Source organism: Petaurus breviceps, unplaced genomic scaffold, assembly GCF_028583685.1.
Source record: "Petaurus breviceps papuanus isolate PSGF00001 unplaced genomic scaffold, PetGlider_PUasm1.0 216, whole genome shotgun sequence".
Taxonomy (NCBI): Eukaryota; Metazoa; Chordata; class Mammalia; order Diprotodontia; family Petauridae; genus Petaurus; species Petaurus breviceps.
In genome coordinates this window covers 92,579-106,301 of record NW_027185867.1, presented here as the reverse complement: position 1 = coordinate 106,301, position 13,723 = coordinate 92,579, and the positions used below count along the sequence as shown (strand labels likewise).

The 13,723-nt window shown below is 37.2% G+C and overlaps 1 protein-coding gene across 7 annotated transcripts in view; it reads left to right on the top strand.

Annotated features, from left to right (window-relative positions):
• Positions 1-13,723, top strand: part of PPHLN1 (periphilin 1) — a 189,065-nt gene that overhangs the window by 165,231 nt on the left and 10,111 nt on the right. The window contains exon 11 of one of the 7 annotated variants that reach the window (XM_069094197.1): positions 4,074-4,130. The exons of the other annotated variants lie outside the window; for them this stretch is intronic. Coding sequence (XP_068950298.1) covers positions 4,074-4,115 — 42 coding nt within the window. The 3' untranslated portion in view covers positions 4,116-4,130. Of the gene's footprint in view, positions 1-4,073; positions 4,131-13,723 lie in introns of those variants that run through there. 7 annotated transcript variants of the gene reach the window in all.

Below are 13,723 nucleotides of genomic sequence, written 5' to 3'. Positions count from 1 at the left end.
GTCCTTAACAGCAAGATTATGTAATATAATACATTCTATTCCCTTCCTTCCTCATATTCTGTTTGTATATTGTTTTCCTCTGTCTTTTTTTCTGTTAAGATCATCAAAACATAACAGACTTCTCCTATGCCTTATGCCCTATTTATACCTTATTTCAAACTCTCCCCTCCTTCATAGTGGTAACTGCCAGGTCTTATGTCAAACTGACTGTGATTCCTCAGTTTTTAAACTTTTTTTTTTCTGGCTGCTTATTTTAATTTTTTATTTGACTAAGGACCTCTGTATTTTGGGTAGGACAACCTTAGAAGTTAATTTAACTCCCAAACTGTTGATTCCTCTTCCAATTCTTTTTCTAGAACTCTTATTTTCTTTGCCATTTTTCCTTCTACAGCTCCCTTTGGTCCACCATTAACTTAAATGGGATACAGTATAAGGATGGGGAAATATTCTACAGAAAGTTCAAGAAACATGATAAAATGCATTAGATGAAGAGAAAGGAGCAACGTAAAGCCATATCCTGACCATGTACAACATATTCGTGATTTCTGTTGAGTTACATTGAAGGAAATCTTCCCTGTAATCCTGTGGACCAACATAGAATGAAACAGATCAGAATTGCTCTTTTCAATTATATGATCATTTAAAAAATCTTGCCTCATTTCTTCCAACAAGCCTGTAGAACTTATAGGAATTTCTATGAAGCTTTTCTTGTGGATGATTTGCAGATATTCTTTTCTTCTGAATTTGTTTTTTGAATGATCCTATCTCCATAATATTTCCTTGTCATTTATAGTTGATTCTATTTACTCAATTCTCTAGCCTTACTTCCTTGATTGGCACTATCCCCATTACTTAACTGGTAAATTTCTGCTTCTTCAGTTTGCAATTCTTTCTCCTTTTTCTCTGCTCTGTTTGTAACCCTCCATTATTTCCATTGTTTTCTGTACTTTTTTTCTTCTGCCTTATTTGCTCAACTTTATTCCCCATCTTCTTTCAGTAATCTTTCTGTTTTCTGTCTACCTTTTCACCTGTGATAATCAATCAAGAAGCATCTATTAAGCATTATGCCAAAGGTAGATATACAAAAATAGTGAAATCATGGGCCCTGTCTTTGAGAAGATCACATTCTAACAGGGGAGACAACATGGAAATAGCTGTGTATGCAAATTATATGCATTTCAAGGGGAAGGTTAGGAGCTGAGAAAGTCCTCCTGCAGGAGGTGGGATTTCATCTGAGTCTTACAGGTAGGAAAGTGAGGAAGTAGAAATTAGGAGGGAAAGCATGTGTAGAATATTTTATATACTATTAGATACTGTATTGCTTGCCTTTGCTTAAATGTTTTTCTTTTTTACAAGGAAGGGTTAAATGAGGTGATGGTGGTGTGGGAATGGAGTAGATAGGGAATGGTAACTATGGGGTTGAAAGCAGATGTTTTTGCTGAATAAAAAACTAAAGAAATAGAGGAATACTTTCAAAATTATAAAATCCCCAAACTAACAAAAGACCAAAACTTTAAAAATGCTTTGTCAGGTAGGAAAATAGAACTAAATATAGAGAAACTGCTAAAAGAGGAGACGATAAATCTTCTGTCCAGATAAAGAATTCTATACTACACAAATTATACTCAAAGAGAAGAAAAAAACATGCAACTATACAAACTAAATGACTTAAGCAATTTATCTAAGAATTTATTCTTTATGACCAAGTTGGGTTTATGAATGATGTTTCAGAATTAAGAAAATGATCAGTGTAATTAATCATTTTTTAATGCAAAAACACATAATAATCTTAATAGATGCAGAAAAAGACTTTGATAAAGTAGTTTGCTTATTTATTCTAAAAATCATACAAAGTATATGTCAAGGATTCTTTTTTAATACAATCAGAAGTATCTAGATTGAAATTGACTACAAGATTAGATTAGCTATTATTGTTTAGGCTTATTAATTTGTTTAGCACATATTTTTGATAAGCAGCAAATATATATGTATGTACATATATTATATATCTACATATATACATACATGTTTAGACATACATAATATATACCAATATACAGATGAGACACTGGTGAGTGTAGCTTTCAAAGGGCTTAGGAATTTTTAGGGAAAGTATGAGAGAAATAATGTTAAGTAACAGATTATATGGGGAAATTTCCAACTATTCCCAAAAATTTACCCCAAGACTATCTTATCTAGGTGGAGTTGTTGCCTCACCCAACTACAAAACATTAGAAAAAATTAAGGTGAATTCTAGCCCATTGTTTTCTACTCAAGTAGTTTTGAGCAAGTAGGTAGATCCTCTGTCTATATTGCCCAAGGCTGGAGGTGATTTGGAACCAAAGCCACAAAGTCATATCATCATAACCCCTCATCAGAATAGGTTCACCTCATTATAATATTTATTCTCTCTCATTACTTGATAACCACCCTCAGGAACACCCACTCTTCCAAGGGCATGTAAGTTTTCACTGGGTTCCATCAGGGGTCTTTGGCATTCAAGAATGTCCCTGACCCCTTTTATTGATTCTATGCTAGCATGCTTATAAAATGATTAATTTCCCAGAAACTGTATCTCTCAAGAGTTTTTATATGTCACAAGTAAAATATGTTAACGAATAATTGTAACATAAGCAGTATGTTAAATATGTCATAGGGAAGTTATGGGCATCTCACTACTACTTTCCACCTTGCTTTCTTTTAGGATCAGGAGTAACTTAGAAGACAAAGCTAACAAAGCTAGTAGTTGCAAATTCTACTTTACTTGGTAAAGCAATCCCATTCCATTCCTTCTACTCCAACAGATTGCTCCCTCTATCATCTCTGTTCTTTAACTTATTTAATCTTTTTCTACTGGCTCATTTCCTACTGTGTACAAACATGCTCATGTCTCTCCTATTCTGAGAAAGCCCTCACTTGATCCATCTGTCCTTGCTAATTGTTGTCCCATCAAACCTGAATGCATCCTGCATGTACCTCTTTCTGTGTCTTATGTGTGCCTCATTATGTACATATATTCTCCCCCATTCGAATGTAAGCTTCTTCTAGGGAAAGACTTTTGTTTTTCTTTGTATTCTCATCTCTTAACACAGTACCTGGTGTAAAATAATTGCTTGTAGGCGGATTGATATCTAGAAATCCACTCTAATACCAATTAGCAGCCCCAAACGAATAGGCCAGCTGTAGCAATACCAAAGGCAAGCATTCTCAGTGCCTGCCCCCTCATCCCCCCAAGAGTTAGTTTGGCTGATTTTTTTTTTTCTTAATCTGTGTAGGGGAACTATAATGCATATTTTCTTACCACCCCATCAGGTCCAGAGCTTCCTCTTCAAACCAGCTTGAGCTGAGGAAGAAAAAAGCTCTCTTGTTTCTTTAAAGGGAAAAAAGACTATGGGTCCCCCTCACCCCCAAATAAGTGCTCTTTTGTCCATTTGTTGCTACTGTTTTTAAATTGAACAATTAAAACAAAAACTTAGACCCAAGGCCATTTCCTACTAGCAGCTGAGAATAAATAATTGAATAATAGAGAAATTCATCCTTTCTGTCCTCTCTCCCCCTCACACTCTCTCTCTGGCCCATAGTAGAATGAGTTAGTTAGAGGGTAAAAATAGTTTGGTGATTCTTCTCACATAATTTTAAATTGTTTTCCAGAATAGTTTGATTAGTTCAAAGTCCCACCAAAATTGTAATTTGCATCCCCATAGCCCCCACTGACCATTTTTATTTTTTATTATCTTTGCTAGTTTGATGGATATGAAATGAAACCCGAGGGCTCCTCCTCCCCTCTCCCCCATGCACCTAAGCCCACTACTCCCTAAACAGGACAGTTAGGAACATTTTTTTTTCTTGAAAAGGTAAAGTATGAAACAGATTTTGCTTTTGAAGGCTTAACCTTCATTCCCAAGAGAGGTGTTATAACTGATGTATAACTGTTTTTATATGGTTGTTTTGTAATTCATTGTACTGCTGTCCCATTCAAATCCTGTCATTCTTTTTAGGATTATTATAGGATCATAGATTTAGAGCTGTAAGGGACCTCAGAAGCTATCTAGTACAATTCCCTCATTTTACAGATGAGGAAACTGAGATCCAGGGAGGTGAAGTGCCTTACTTAGGTCCCACAGGTAGTAAGTGGCAGAGCTGGGATTGTGACAGGTAAGGCAAAATAAAGCTGGACATTTACTCTAATATACTATCTTTTGCACTAATGAATATTATATATATTTGTATAAGAAGTTTCTCTTAATGGTTGTTGAAACTATGGAGATAGAAGCCTTTTTTATAGTTTCCTTTAATTTTGAATTCTACTTTAAAATACTTTTGTAGGAGTTATTTAATTTAATAGATTACTCAACCTGACAATGAATCTTATATAGTTATAATCCTGTAGGGCATTATGTCAAGTATAAAATGATTATATTTTCTTTTTTCTTTTATGGAATAACTTGGAAAGGTATAAAAAATTAATTACTCAAGGTCATAACAGAATGGTCTCTTAATTTATACTTTTAACTATGCGATTAAAATTATATCTGTTCATCAGCATAAGATTATAACTAAGAAAACAAAATTTAAAACTTGAGTGTTTAGTTTTGTGAAAAGGGATTACAGGCTTTTTTTTTTTAATGTAATTAAGACCCTTATAATGAAAATTTGTCTTTTAAGGTTGTTTTGACTGTTCCAACTTGTTTTTAAAACTAAGATAAACAGGACCAAGTTCTGGTATATAATTAGCAACAGAGCAGGCACTTCAGCAGTGTTGAGTAAGTACTACCTTGAATCATTGAAGCTGATTCAAAGGGTTTAAGAAAAAAATGAACTTAAAAGGATCTCCTTTGGTTTTCATGCAGTGTATGTGTATTTTAATTTCTGACTTCATTTTTTAATTGTAATATTTCTGCATCTATATTGCCCGCTGATTTTTAGTTTTAAAACTTGGAGGCTTTTATATAAATTATTTCTCCATTTTCCTCCTTTTTTATTTTTAGTTAGTGAAACGAATCAAGCTTGTAGTGTTGCTATTTATAAGAGAAAAAAATTAAATTTCATTTTAGTTTGAATAGTTTGTTGTGTGCCTTTAGTTTTGGGTGAGGCATGTACTTGTTTGAGTACAAATCAATAACAGTAGAAATTTGGCCTATAAAGTAGCCTTTTGATCCAGTTTAGTTCTTCCTGTCTTTCCTCCATATCATTAGACAACAGAAAAAAAAAGACACAGCTCTTACTTTAATTGCTTATTAAAGGAGGTAATTCTAAAAATATAAATAGTAAAATCTGCTTTATATGGGTTCTAGTAATTGAAAACTTAAATTTCTTTTATATGGACGAAAGTGTAATTTTGTGCTGTTTATTAAAATGTTTAGGCAAGCAGATTTATAGGATAAGAAAGATTGTAAGGGGCATAAACCATGGATACAAATGAATACTACTAATTTAAATGAATCTCATTTGTTGATCCAGCTAAGCCTTAGCAGGACTTCACCTTAAATATTTTGTTTGCAACTAGGAGGTGAATTGTTGTACATGAAATTAACAAACTATGACGTTGGTATGATCTAATTCAGTTGTATTTTTTTATTTTCATAAGTAGTTATTCTTTCCCCCTTTCATGGTCCCCCCGCCCCACCTCGAACAGTTTTTAAAAAGATATATTTTTAATATGATAGTTACTTTTACTATCAGAAGTCAGTTTTTGTCCTTGATTTTGTAGGAGGAATGTGAGAAACATATAAACATGCACAGTTACGGCTACCAAAGTAATAATATCCTCAATATTTTGAAAATAGAGAAAGTAATTGAAGAGACTAGAGTTTGGCAAATTTAGTCTAGAAGGAATTGGTGGAAATTTCTATCAAAATTTTGAAGGAAGATAGAAAACAGTTCTGAGGAAATAAAATCTCTTAAAATGAAGAAAGAATTTGACATGGGTGGGAGGATAAATGTTTTACTCAGAACAAACAATCAATATCTTTAGTAGAAAAATGTAAGATCTTAAGTAACCATTGACCAGAGTATTGGTAAAGGTCTAGGATTATGAATAAATAATTCAACTACAGAGGATATTGGGAACCCTTCGGGGTCCAGGGAAGTGATGTGTCAAGTATACTTGAAGGTGGCTCTTGTGTGGATAATAAATTAAATTAAAATCCAGTCAGGGAAGCTTTCAAGAATGTCTTTGAGCTGTCAGGAGTGAGTAAGCAACTAAATTATGCTTGTAGAAATGGAGATTCCAAGGAATACCACAGAGGAAAGAGTTTAGGGGTATTGGAAATGTATAGAAAGAGAAGAATGAAAGGGACAAAGGAGTTTAAGATTTCACTAATACCTTAAAGTGCTATAAAAATCCTAGTTTGGTAGTGGTGCTGACAATGGTTAGCTGGAAGGAACTTTTTTTTTTCCATTTTTCAAATGCTTTATTCTGATTTACATCATTCATTTTCACCACATTTTGAGTTACAAATTATCTCCCTGTTTTTCCCCTTCATACCGCCCCAAAATAGCAGTCCCACAGTATATCCCCTCCTCCAGTCTGCTTTCTCCCATATCTTCTCTCATACCCCTTTGACTTTTCTACTAGGGCATGGTGGATCTCTGCCCCAGTGCCTGTATATCTTATTTCCCAATTACATGTAAAATAGTATTATTAATAGTATATATATATAAACATTTGGTTTTAAAACTTTGAATTGCAGATTGATTCCTTCCTCCTTTGTCACCCACCCTTACTGGGAAGATAAGCAATTCAGCATAGGTTATACATGTGTAGCTAATGCAAAACATTACCATAGTAGATATATTGTAAAAGACTGACTATATTTCCCTCCCTCCTATCCCACCTCCCACTTGTTCTATTCTCTACTTTGATCCTGTCCCTTTTCAAGAGTGAGTGCTTCCGACTCCCCCTCCCCAGCCTGCCCTCCCTTCCATCATCCCCCCTCTCATCCCCTTCCCCCCTACTCTCCTGGAGGGGGAGATACCCTATTTTGTGTGTATTTCATTCCCTCCCCGAGCCAAATTCAACGAGAATAAGGTTGGCCCATTCCCTTTTGCCTTCCTATTCTTCCCCTCCATTGTAACCATTTTCCCTTGCCTCTTCTATATGAGATAGTTTACCCCATTCTGTCTCTCCCAATCTCCTCACATTATATTCCTCTCTTATCTCTTAATTTCACCTTTTAAGTATCATCCTTTCCTATTAAATTGGTCCTGTGCCCTCTATCTATGTCTACCTGTAAACATATATATATATATATACATTCATATATGTATTCATACACCTGTATACCCTCCGATATACACATGTGTGTGTGTGTGTGTGTATTCCCTTCAACTGTTTTCATACTGAGAAAATTTTCATCAGTTACAATTATCGTTTTTCCATGTAGGAATATTAATAGTTCCACTTTGATAAGTTCCTTATGGTTTCTTTTCCCTGTTTACCTTCTCATGCTTCTCTTACTTCTTGTATCTGAATGTCAGATTTTCTATTCAACTCTGGTTTTTTCAGCAAGAATGCTTGAAAGTCCTCTATTCCACTGAATGACCATATTTTTCCCTGAAACATGATACTCAGTTTTGCTGGGTAGGTGATTCTTGGTTTTAATCCCAGCTCCTTTGACCTCCGGAATATCATATTCCAAGCCCTTTGATCCCTCAGTGTAGAAGCTGCCAGATCCTGGGTTATCCTGATTGTGTTTCCACAATATTCAAATTGTTTCTTTCTGGCTGCTTGTAATATTCTCTCCTTGATCTGGGAATTTCAGAACCTGGCTGTCATATTCCTAGGAGTTTTCTTTTTGGGATCTTTTTTAGGAGGTGATTGGTGGATTCTTTCAAGCTCTATTTTGCCCTCTGGTTCTAAAACATCAGGGCAGTTTTCCTTGAGAATTTCTTGGAGGATGATTTCTAGGTTCTTTCTTTGATCATGGCTTTCAGGTAGTCCAATATGAGATATTTCACATTGCCTTCTATTCTTTAATTTGTTTGGATCTATTTAATAGCATCTTGATTTCTTTTAAAGTCATTAGCTTCCATTTGCTCCAGTCTAATTCTGAAGGAATGATTCTCCTCATTGAGCTTTTGAGATTCTTTTTCCATCTGGAAAATTTGGCTTTATAAGGCATTCTTCTCCTCATTGCCTTTTTGATCCTCTTTTGCCATTTGAGTTAATCTTTTTTTTAAGGTGTATTTTCCTCAGGCTGTTGACTCACATTTCATAATTTTCTTGCATTGTTCTCATTTCTCTTCCCAATTTTTCCTCCACTTCTCTTATTTGCTTCTTAAGGACCTCTATGGCCTGTAACTTGCACGTATTTTCCTTTGATATTTTTGGTGCTGGAGTTCTGACTTCTTTGTCTTCCTCCTGTTCCATGCTTTGATCCTTTTTTTTCCCCAAAATAGGAGTCTAATGTTAGGTTCTGTTTGCTTTGTTTTCTTTGCCTGGGCATGTTGCCACTCAATTACTTGACTTTTGAGCAAAAAGCCACAGTAGGATTGTGCTACCAGACAGGGGAGTTTCCATTCCAAACTCTGGGGTTTTCTCAGTTGCCAGAGGTTTTAGTTGGGAGCCCTTGCTGAAGCCTCCACACGCTCTGGCAAGCAGATCACACACCCCAGGACCTCCACCCTAGACTGTACTCCAGATCCAAGCAGGTTAAAGCAAGAGCGATTACCCCTCAGACTGGTCGCTTGGTCCCCCTACACTGCAGGCCAGCAGCTGAAGCTGCCACGTGGCAGCAGCTTTGCTGCAGCCGTCAGTGACTTCTCGCCCCAGCGGCAAAAGTCGAAGCACTCCCAACTACTGGGTCCCAAAGTCCATACTTCACTGACCTCTCACTTTGTCCTTCACATCTATGTGTTGATAAATCTGGAAATGACAACAGCTTCAGGTGACCTGGAGTCCCTCCAGAAGGGGGCTGCTCAGTCCTGTCCTCAGGCTAAAACATGTGTGTGTGGAGCTGGGCTTGGCTTCCAGATTACTGTGCTCAACGATTCCTGCCAGCCTGCCGGGCTGTCCTCAGCGGGAGGTTAGCTTCTCTGTGTCATTTTGTGGGTTCTGTAGCTCCAAAGTTTGCTTAGAGTCCCCTTTTACATGAATTAGGGAAGGTGGAAGCCGGGAGCCCTGGAGAGGACCTGCTTCTTCTCCTCCATCTTGTCTCTGCCCCTCCCTCCAAGAGCTGGAAGAAACTTTTGATGCCATGGATCTATCTCCTTCATTTTACAGATAATAATGCTGACTGAGAGAAATGTAATGACTTGCCCAAGATTATACAGCTAATATTTCGGGCAGAATTTGAACTCAGGCTGAGATTTAGTGAGAAAAGACCGTTGGTAGGATAAGTGGGTTGAGGGACTCTTAGAGAAGAGGACCCAGTATAGTTGAAGTAACTTTACCATGAGGTCAAGATGAAGAAGGGGGAAGTAGGTGTAGCCTGTGCAGAGGTGATGCTATCACTTGTTCCCAGGTTGTCAGTATCATCTCTTTCTAATTAAATTTTATTTGTTTCCAACTAGCAAGCGTTTATTTTCTTTCACCTCTCTTCCCTACCATGAGAAGAAAAAAAAATCAATACCCTTGTAACAAATAGGCACAGTCAAGCAAAATAAACTCTTACATCGAGTATATCCAAAAGCATATGCCTTACCCAAGGTTTCTATGCAAGCATAGAAAGCTGAGGGGCAGAGGTTGCAATGAGTGTGGAGAACAGGATTAGAGGTTACAAAGCAGAGGGAGAAGTGGAAAGGCAACAGATTTTGATCATGAGACATGGGTAGGGTATAGCCGAGGTGGGGTTAAGGAGGCGGTAATGGAAAACGAATAGGCTGACAAACTGGGAGATTAGGATGTTTGAGGGAATATCAGTATTCGTGCTGAACTGCTAGGATTAGAGCAGGGACTTAGGAGGAGGAGAAAAAAGGGGAGTGAGTGAGAGAGCAGACTAAACTGCCTGAGGAAAGAAGAACATCATACTGGGAGACTTAAACAAACATAATTGGCACTCTAACTTAAGGCACTCTTAACAGCTCAGTCCCTCAAACTCCTGGTTTCCCGTGAATGACCCACTCCTCCACCCAACCTCAACCATCACCCACTTCCATGTTGAAGAATTCCAAACTTATCTTATCTGACTGCTGACTTTCTACCTCTTCCTCTTCTTTCCCTACTCTTCATCTGTATCTCTAATCTTGATGCCTCAATTCTCTCCCAAACTATCTCCCCTGGTCTAACCACTCTGTCCTCTTCTCCATGTCTTCACTGATTAGGGACCCAATGCAATTCTACACTCTTTTCTCGAGTCCCCAGCCCCTTTATCATGTCACCAGTTGGGTCCTACCATTCCTCAGTTTTGGGTCACTGCCACCATTTATGCCTTCAACTCCTTGTACGTATACAGTGCTAGATGAAAGTAGAGAAAAATCACATAACTTTTCTGACTGGGTCTCCTACAAATTTATGTTACACAATTTTAAATAGGCCTTCACTGCTGCTGCTGCTGCAAAACAAACAAACAAACAAACAAACCCTCAGCAACTCACTACCCCATATTCCATAGTGGCTCCTCCAAAACCATTTCATCCCTCTTCAAACCTGTTATGGTTTTCCTTCCACCCTCTTTCAGTTGAGAACCTTGTATCATATTTCACAGAAAAAATTAAGACCATTTCCTGTGCTCCTTCTCCCCTCTTCCTCATCTCTTATCTTTGTCTTCCTCCACTATCTCCTCCTTCACCTCTATCTCATATAATGAGGTGAACTTACTCCTTACCAAACCTAACCCTTCTGTCTGCTAAAGTGATCCCATCCCATTCTGTCCCATCTCCTCCAAAAGATTGCCCCTTTTATCATTTATTTTCAGTCCCTTTCTGTCTACTGGCTGCCTACAAACATGTTCATTTCTCACCCATCCTCAGAAAACCCTCACTTTGATACTCTATCCCTGCTAACTAGTTAACTTTTTTTTTTTTAGCACAGTGCCTGGCACATAGTAGATACTTACCTCGAAATATAGTCTGAGATGATGGTCTGTTCTTAATTTCTAGGTGGCCTAATTTTTTTTAAAAGAAGCATTTGGTATATTCTTCTGTTAAAATGTATGTCAGTGTGGTCTAGGTTGCATGAGGGCAGAAAGTTTGGAATGAGATAGAGTCATTCCAGGAATAGTTAAAGGACTAACATACAGTAGGGAGGGCCCAGTTGTAATTACATATTATAAATATGTTTTACAGCCAATCAGCATAGTCTCCTTTGCTAGTTCATCATCCTTACTTTGATTTTTTCCTTTGATTGGGTGTTCTTCAAGGCACTGTCTCATATCATCTTTCCTGCTATTGCTATGTGATCTTTTGGTGACGTTACTTGCTCCCATGTTGTCAATTATCATCCCTTTTTCTAATTAAAATTTTTTTTCAGTTGACAAGCATTTATTTTCTCCCTCACCTCCCCCTTCAGAAACAATCAAAACCTTGTAAGAAGTATGCATAAACAAAATAAATTCTCACATTGAGTATATCCAAAAATTTATGTGTTATCTATCTTTGTATAGACCCAGTGACACCACTACTAGGCCTGCACCATGAAGAAATTTAAAAAGAGAACAAGGACTCAGTTGTCCAGAAATACACTACCTCTTTTTCTGGTGACTGAGAACTAGGACTGAAGGGGTGCCTAAAAACTGGGGAATGGCTGAACAAAGAACACTGTATCCATGTTCTGCTGACTGTTACTGTGCCATAAGAAATGATGAAAGGTGTGACTTCAGAGAAACTGGTTAATACTTATATGAGAAATACAAAGTAGAGTTAGCAGAATCAGAAGAGCAATTTCTATTTCAGCAACCATGTTGTCAAAACAACTTTGAAAGACCTAAGAACTCTTAATGAACACAAGAAGTCCTCTTTTCTCCCAAGTCCAGATCTCTCCCAAACAGTTCTGTCAAAGACACCACCATTCCTTAGTCTCGGGTTTGTAACCTCAACTTCATCCTCAGTTACTCACTCTCCCTCTCTTCACTGTTGTCAGATATTGTCCTTTCTACCTTTATAGCAGCACTTCTTAAACTGTGGGTCTCAGCCCATATGGGGTTGAGTAACTGAATGTGTGCCCAGGTTGCAAAAAAATTTGCAACAGTTAAAAGGTTTCTGAATGTGCAGCAATAAAAAATTAATTCAAAATCAAACATATAATGAATTCCCACATACTTCTGGCTGTGCTTGCCCATGTTGCATTATGTGATTTCACTGCAGCCTTTGTTCTGAACACATTTTTTTTGCACTATGCATGCCATCACACCACACAATGCCAACAAACTGCCAGAAACACCTTGGCTCAGATTCGATACTATTGTCTTTAATAAATTATAAAATTATATTTATACCAAAGAATTGTTTTAAAATAACTTTGTGATTTATTATCAATAAATGTTTGATTTGTATATTCTCTATATATTTTTATTTATATATCTATTTTGTGTGTATATACACATTTGTATACCTATTTTATATACCTGTATACCCATGGTCTAATAAAATTCTTAGGCAAAAAGGGGTTGCCTGGGGAAAAAGTTTAAGAAGCACTGTGCACCCACCACTTACTGCCTGAAGGCTGCTTGAGGCAAGCCAAAGGATTTCCTATACACACAAAGGATGTTTTCCTCTACATTTTTCTCAAGCCTCCTGGAATTCTTTGGCGTGCCTCAAGCAGCCCTTGGACCACAGGTTATGCATGCCTGGACTGTAGCATCTCTTGCATTTGACCTATTGCCTTCTCACACAGCCACAACATATCTTGACTGAATTCATAGGTCATTCAACCATTAACAAAAGGAGTATTACTTAACCATTGAATAGAAAAAATATTTAATAGTGATACTCTAAGCACTTAATTTGGGGTGGAGTGAGTGAGGGATGATCTCCATCTGGAAACCCTTCTGGTGGAAGTAAGGTAGCATTTGGCAATTTTTGCCAAGTTTGAATGGCCTCTTTTCATATGGATGAGTCTTATGTCCCATGTGACCAGAATGCCTTGTCAATGTGTTCCCTCTGCCAGAATCAGTCAGGAAGCTGCTGTCGAGGGAAAAGGTAGAGTTTGAGTCTTAGTAGGTTCCCTTCCCTCCTTTTCTGGTGTTATCACTTATGTATTATTGCAGTTGCCTACTAATTGTTCTGCCTGATAGAAATTTCTTCCTATTCCAGTCTGCTTCCACATAGTTGGCTGTTTAAGGAGGGCATCTCCATTTCCCTCCAGAGATCTTAATCATCCTGAAAGATCAAATCAGCCTTGGTATTTAAACCTCCTTAATACTTCTCTACCCCTGGGAACTCTCCAAATGGAGGGGAGAGATCCTCCATTTAAGGGGCCCCACCTCTCCACACATCTCTTCATTACTCATTTGGCTGCACTGCTTTTGACTTCATCATTCCCTTCCCTCTCCCCTTTCAGCTTCCTTTTGTGTGTTGTTTTCCCCGATAAGATTTTAAGTTCCTTGACAGCAGAAATTGTCATTCTTTTTTAGCATCACTTTGCATCCCTTCTGCTTAATAAATGCTTGTTGATTAAATGGATAATTCAGAAACATGAGTGTAGGTAAAGTAACTATAAGTATATATACTTATATATATGTGTGTGTGTATATATATACCTATATACTATAAGTAACTATCTATCTATCTATCTATCTATCTATCTATCTATCTATCTATCTATCTATCTATCTATCTATCTATC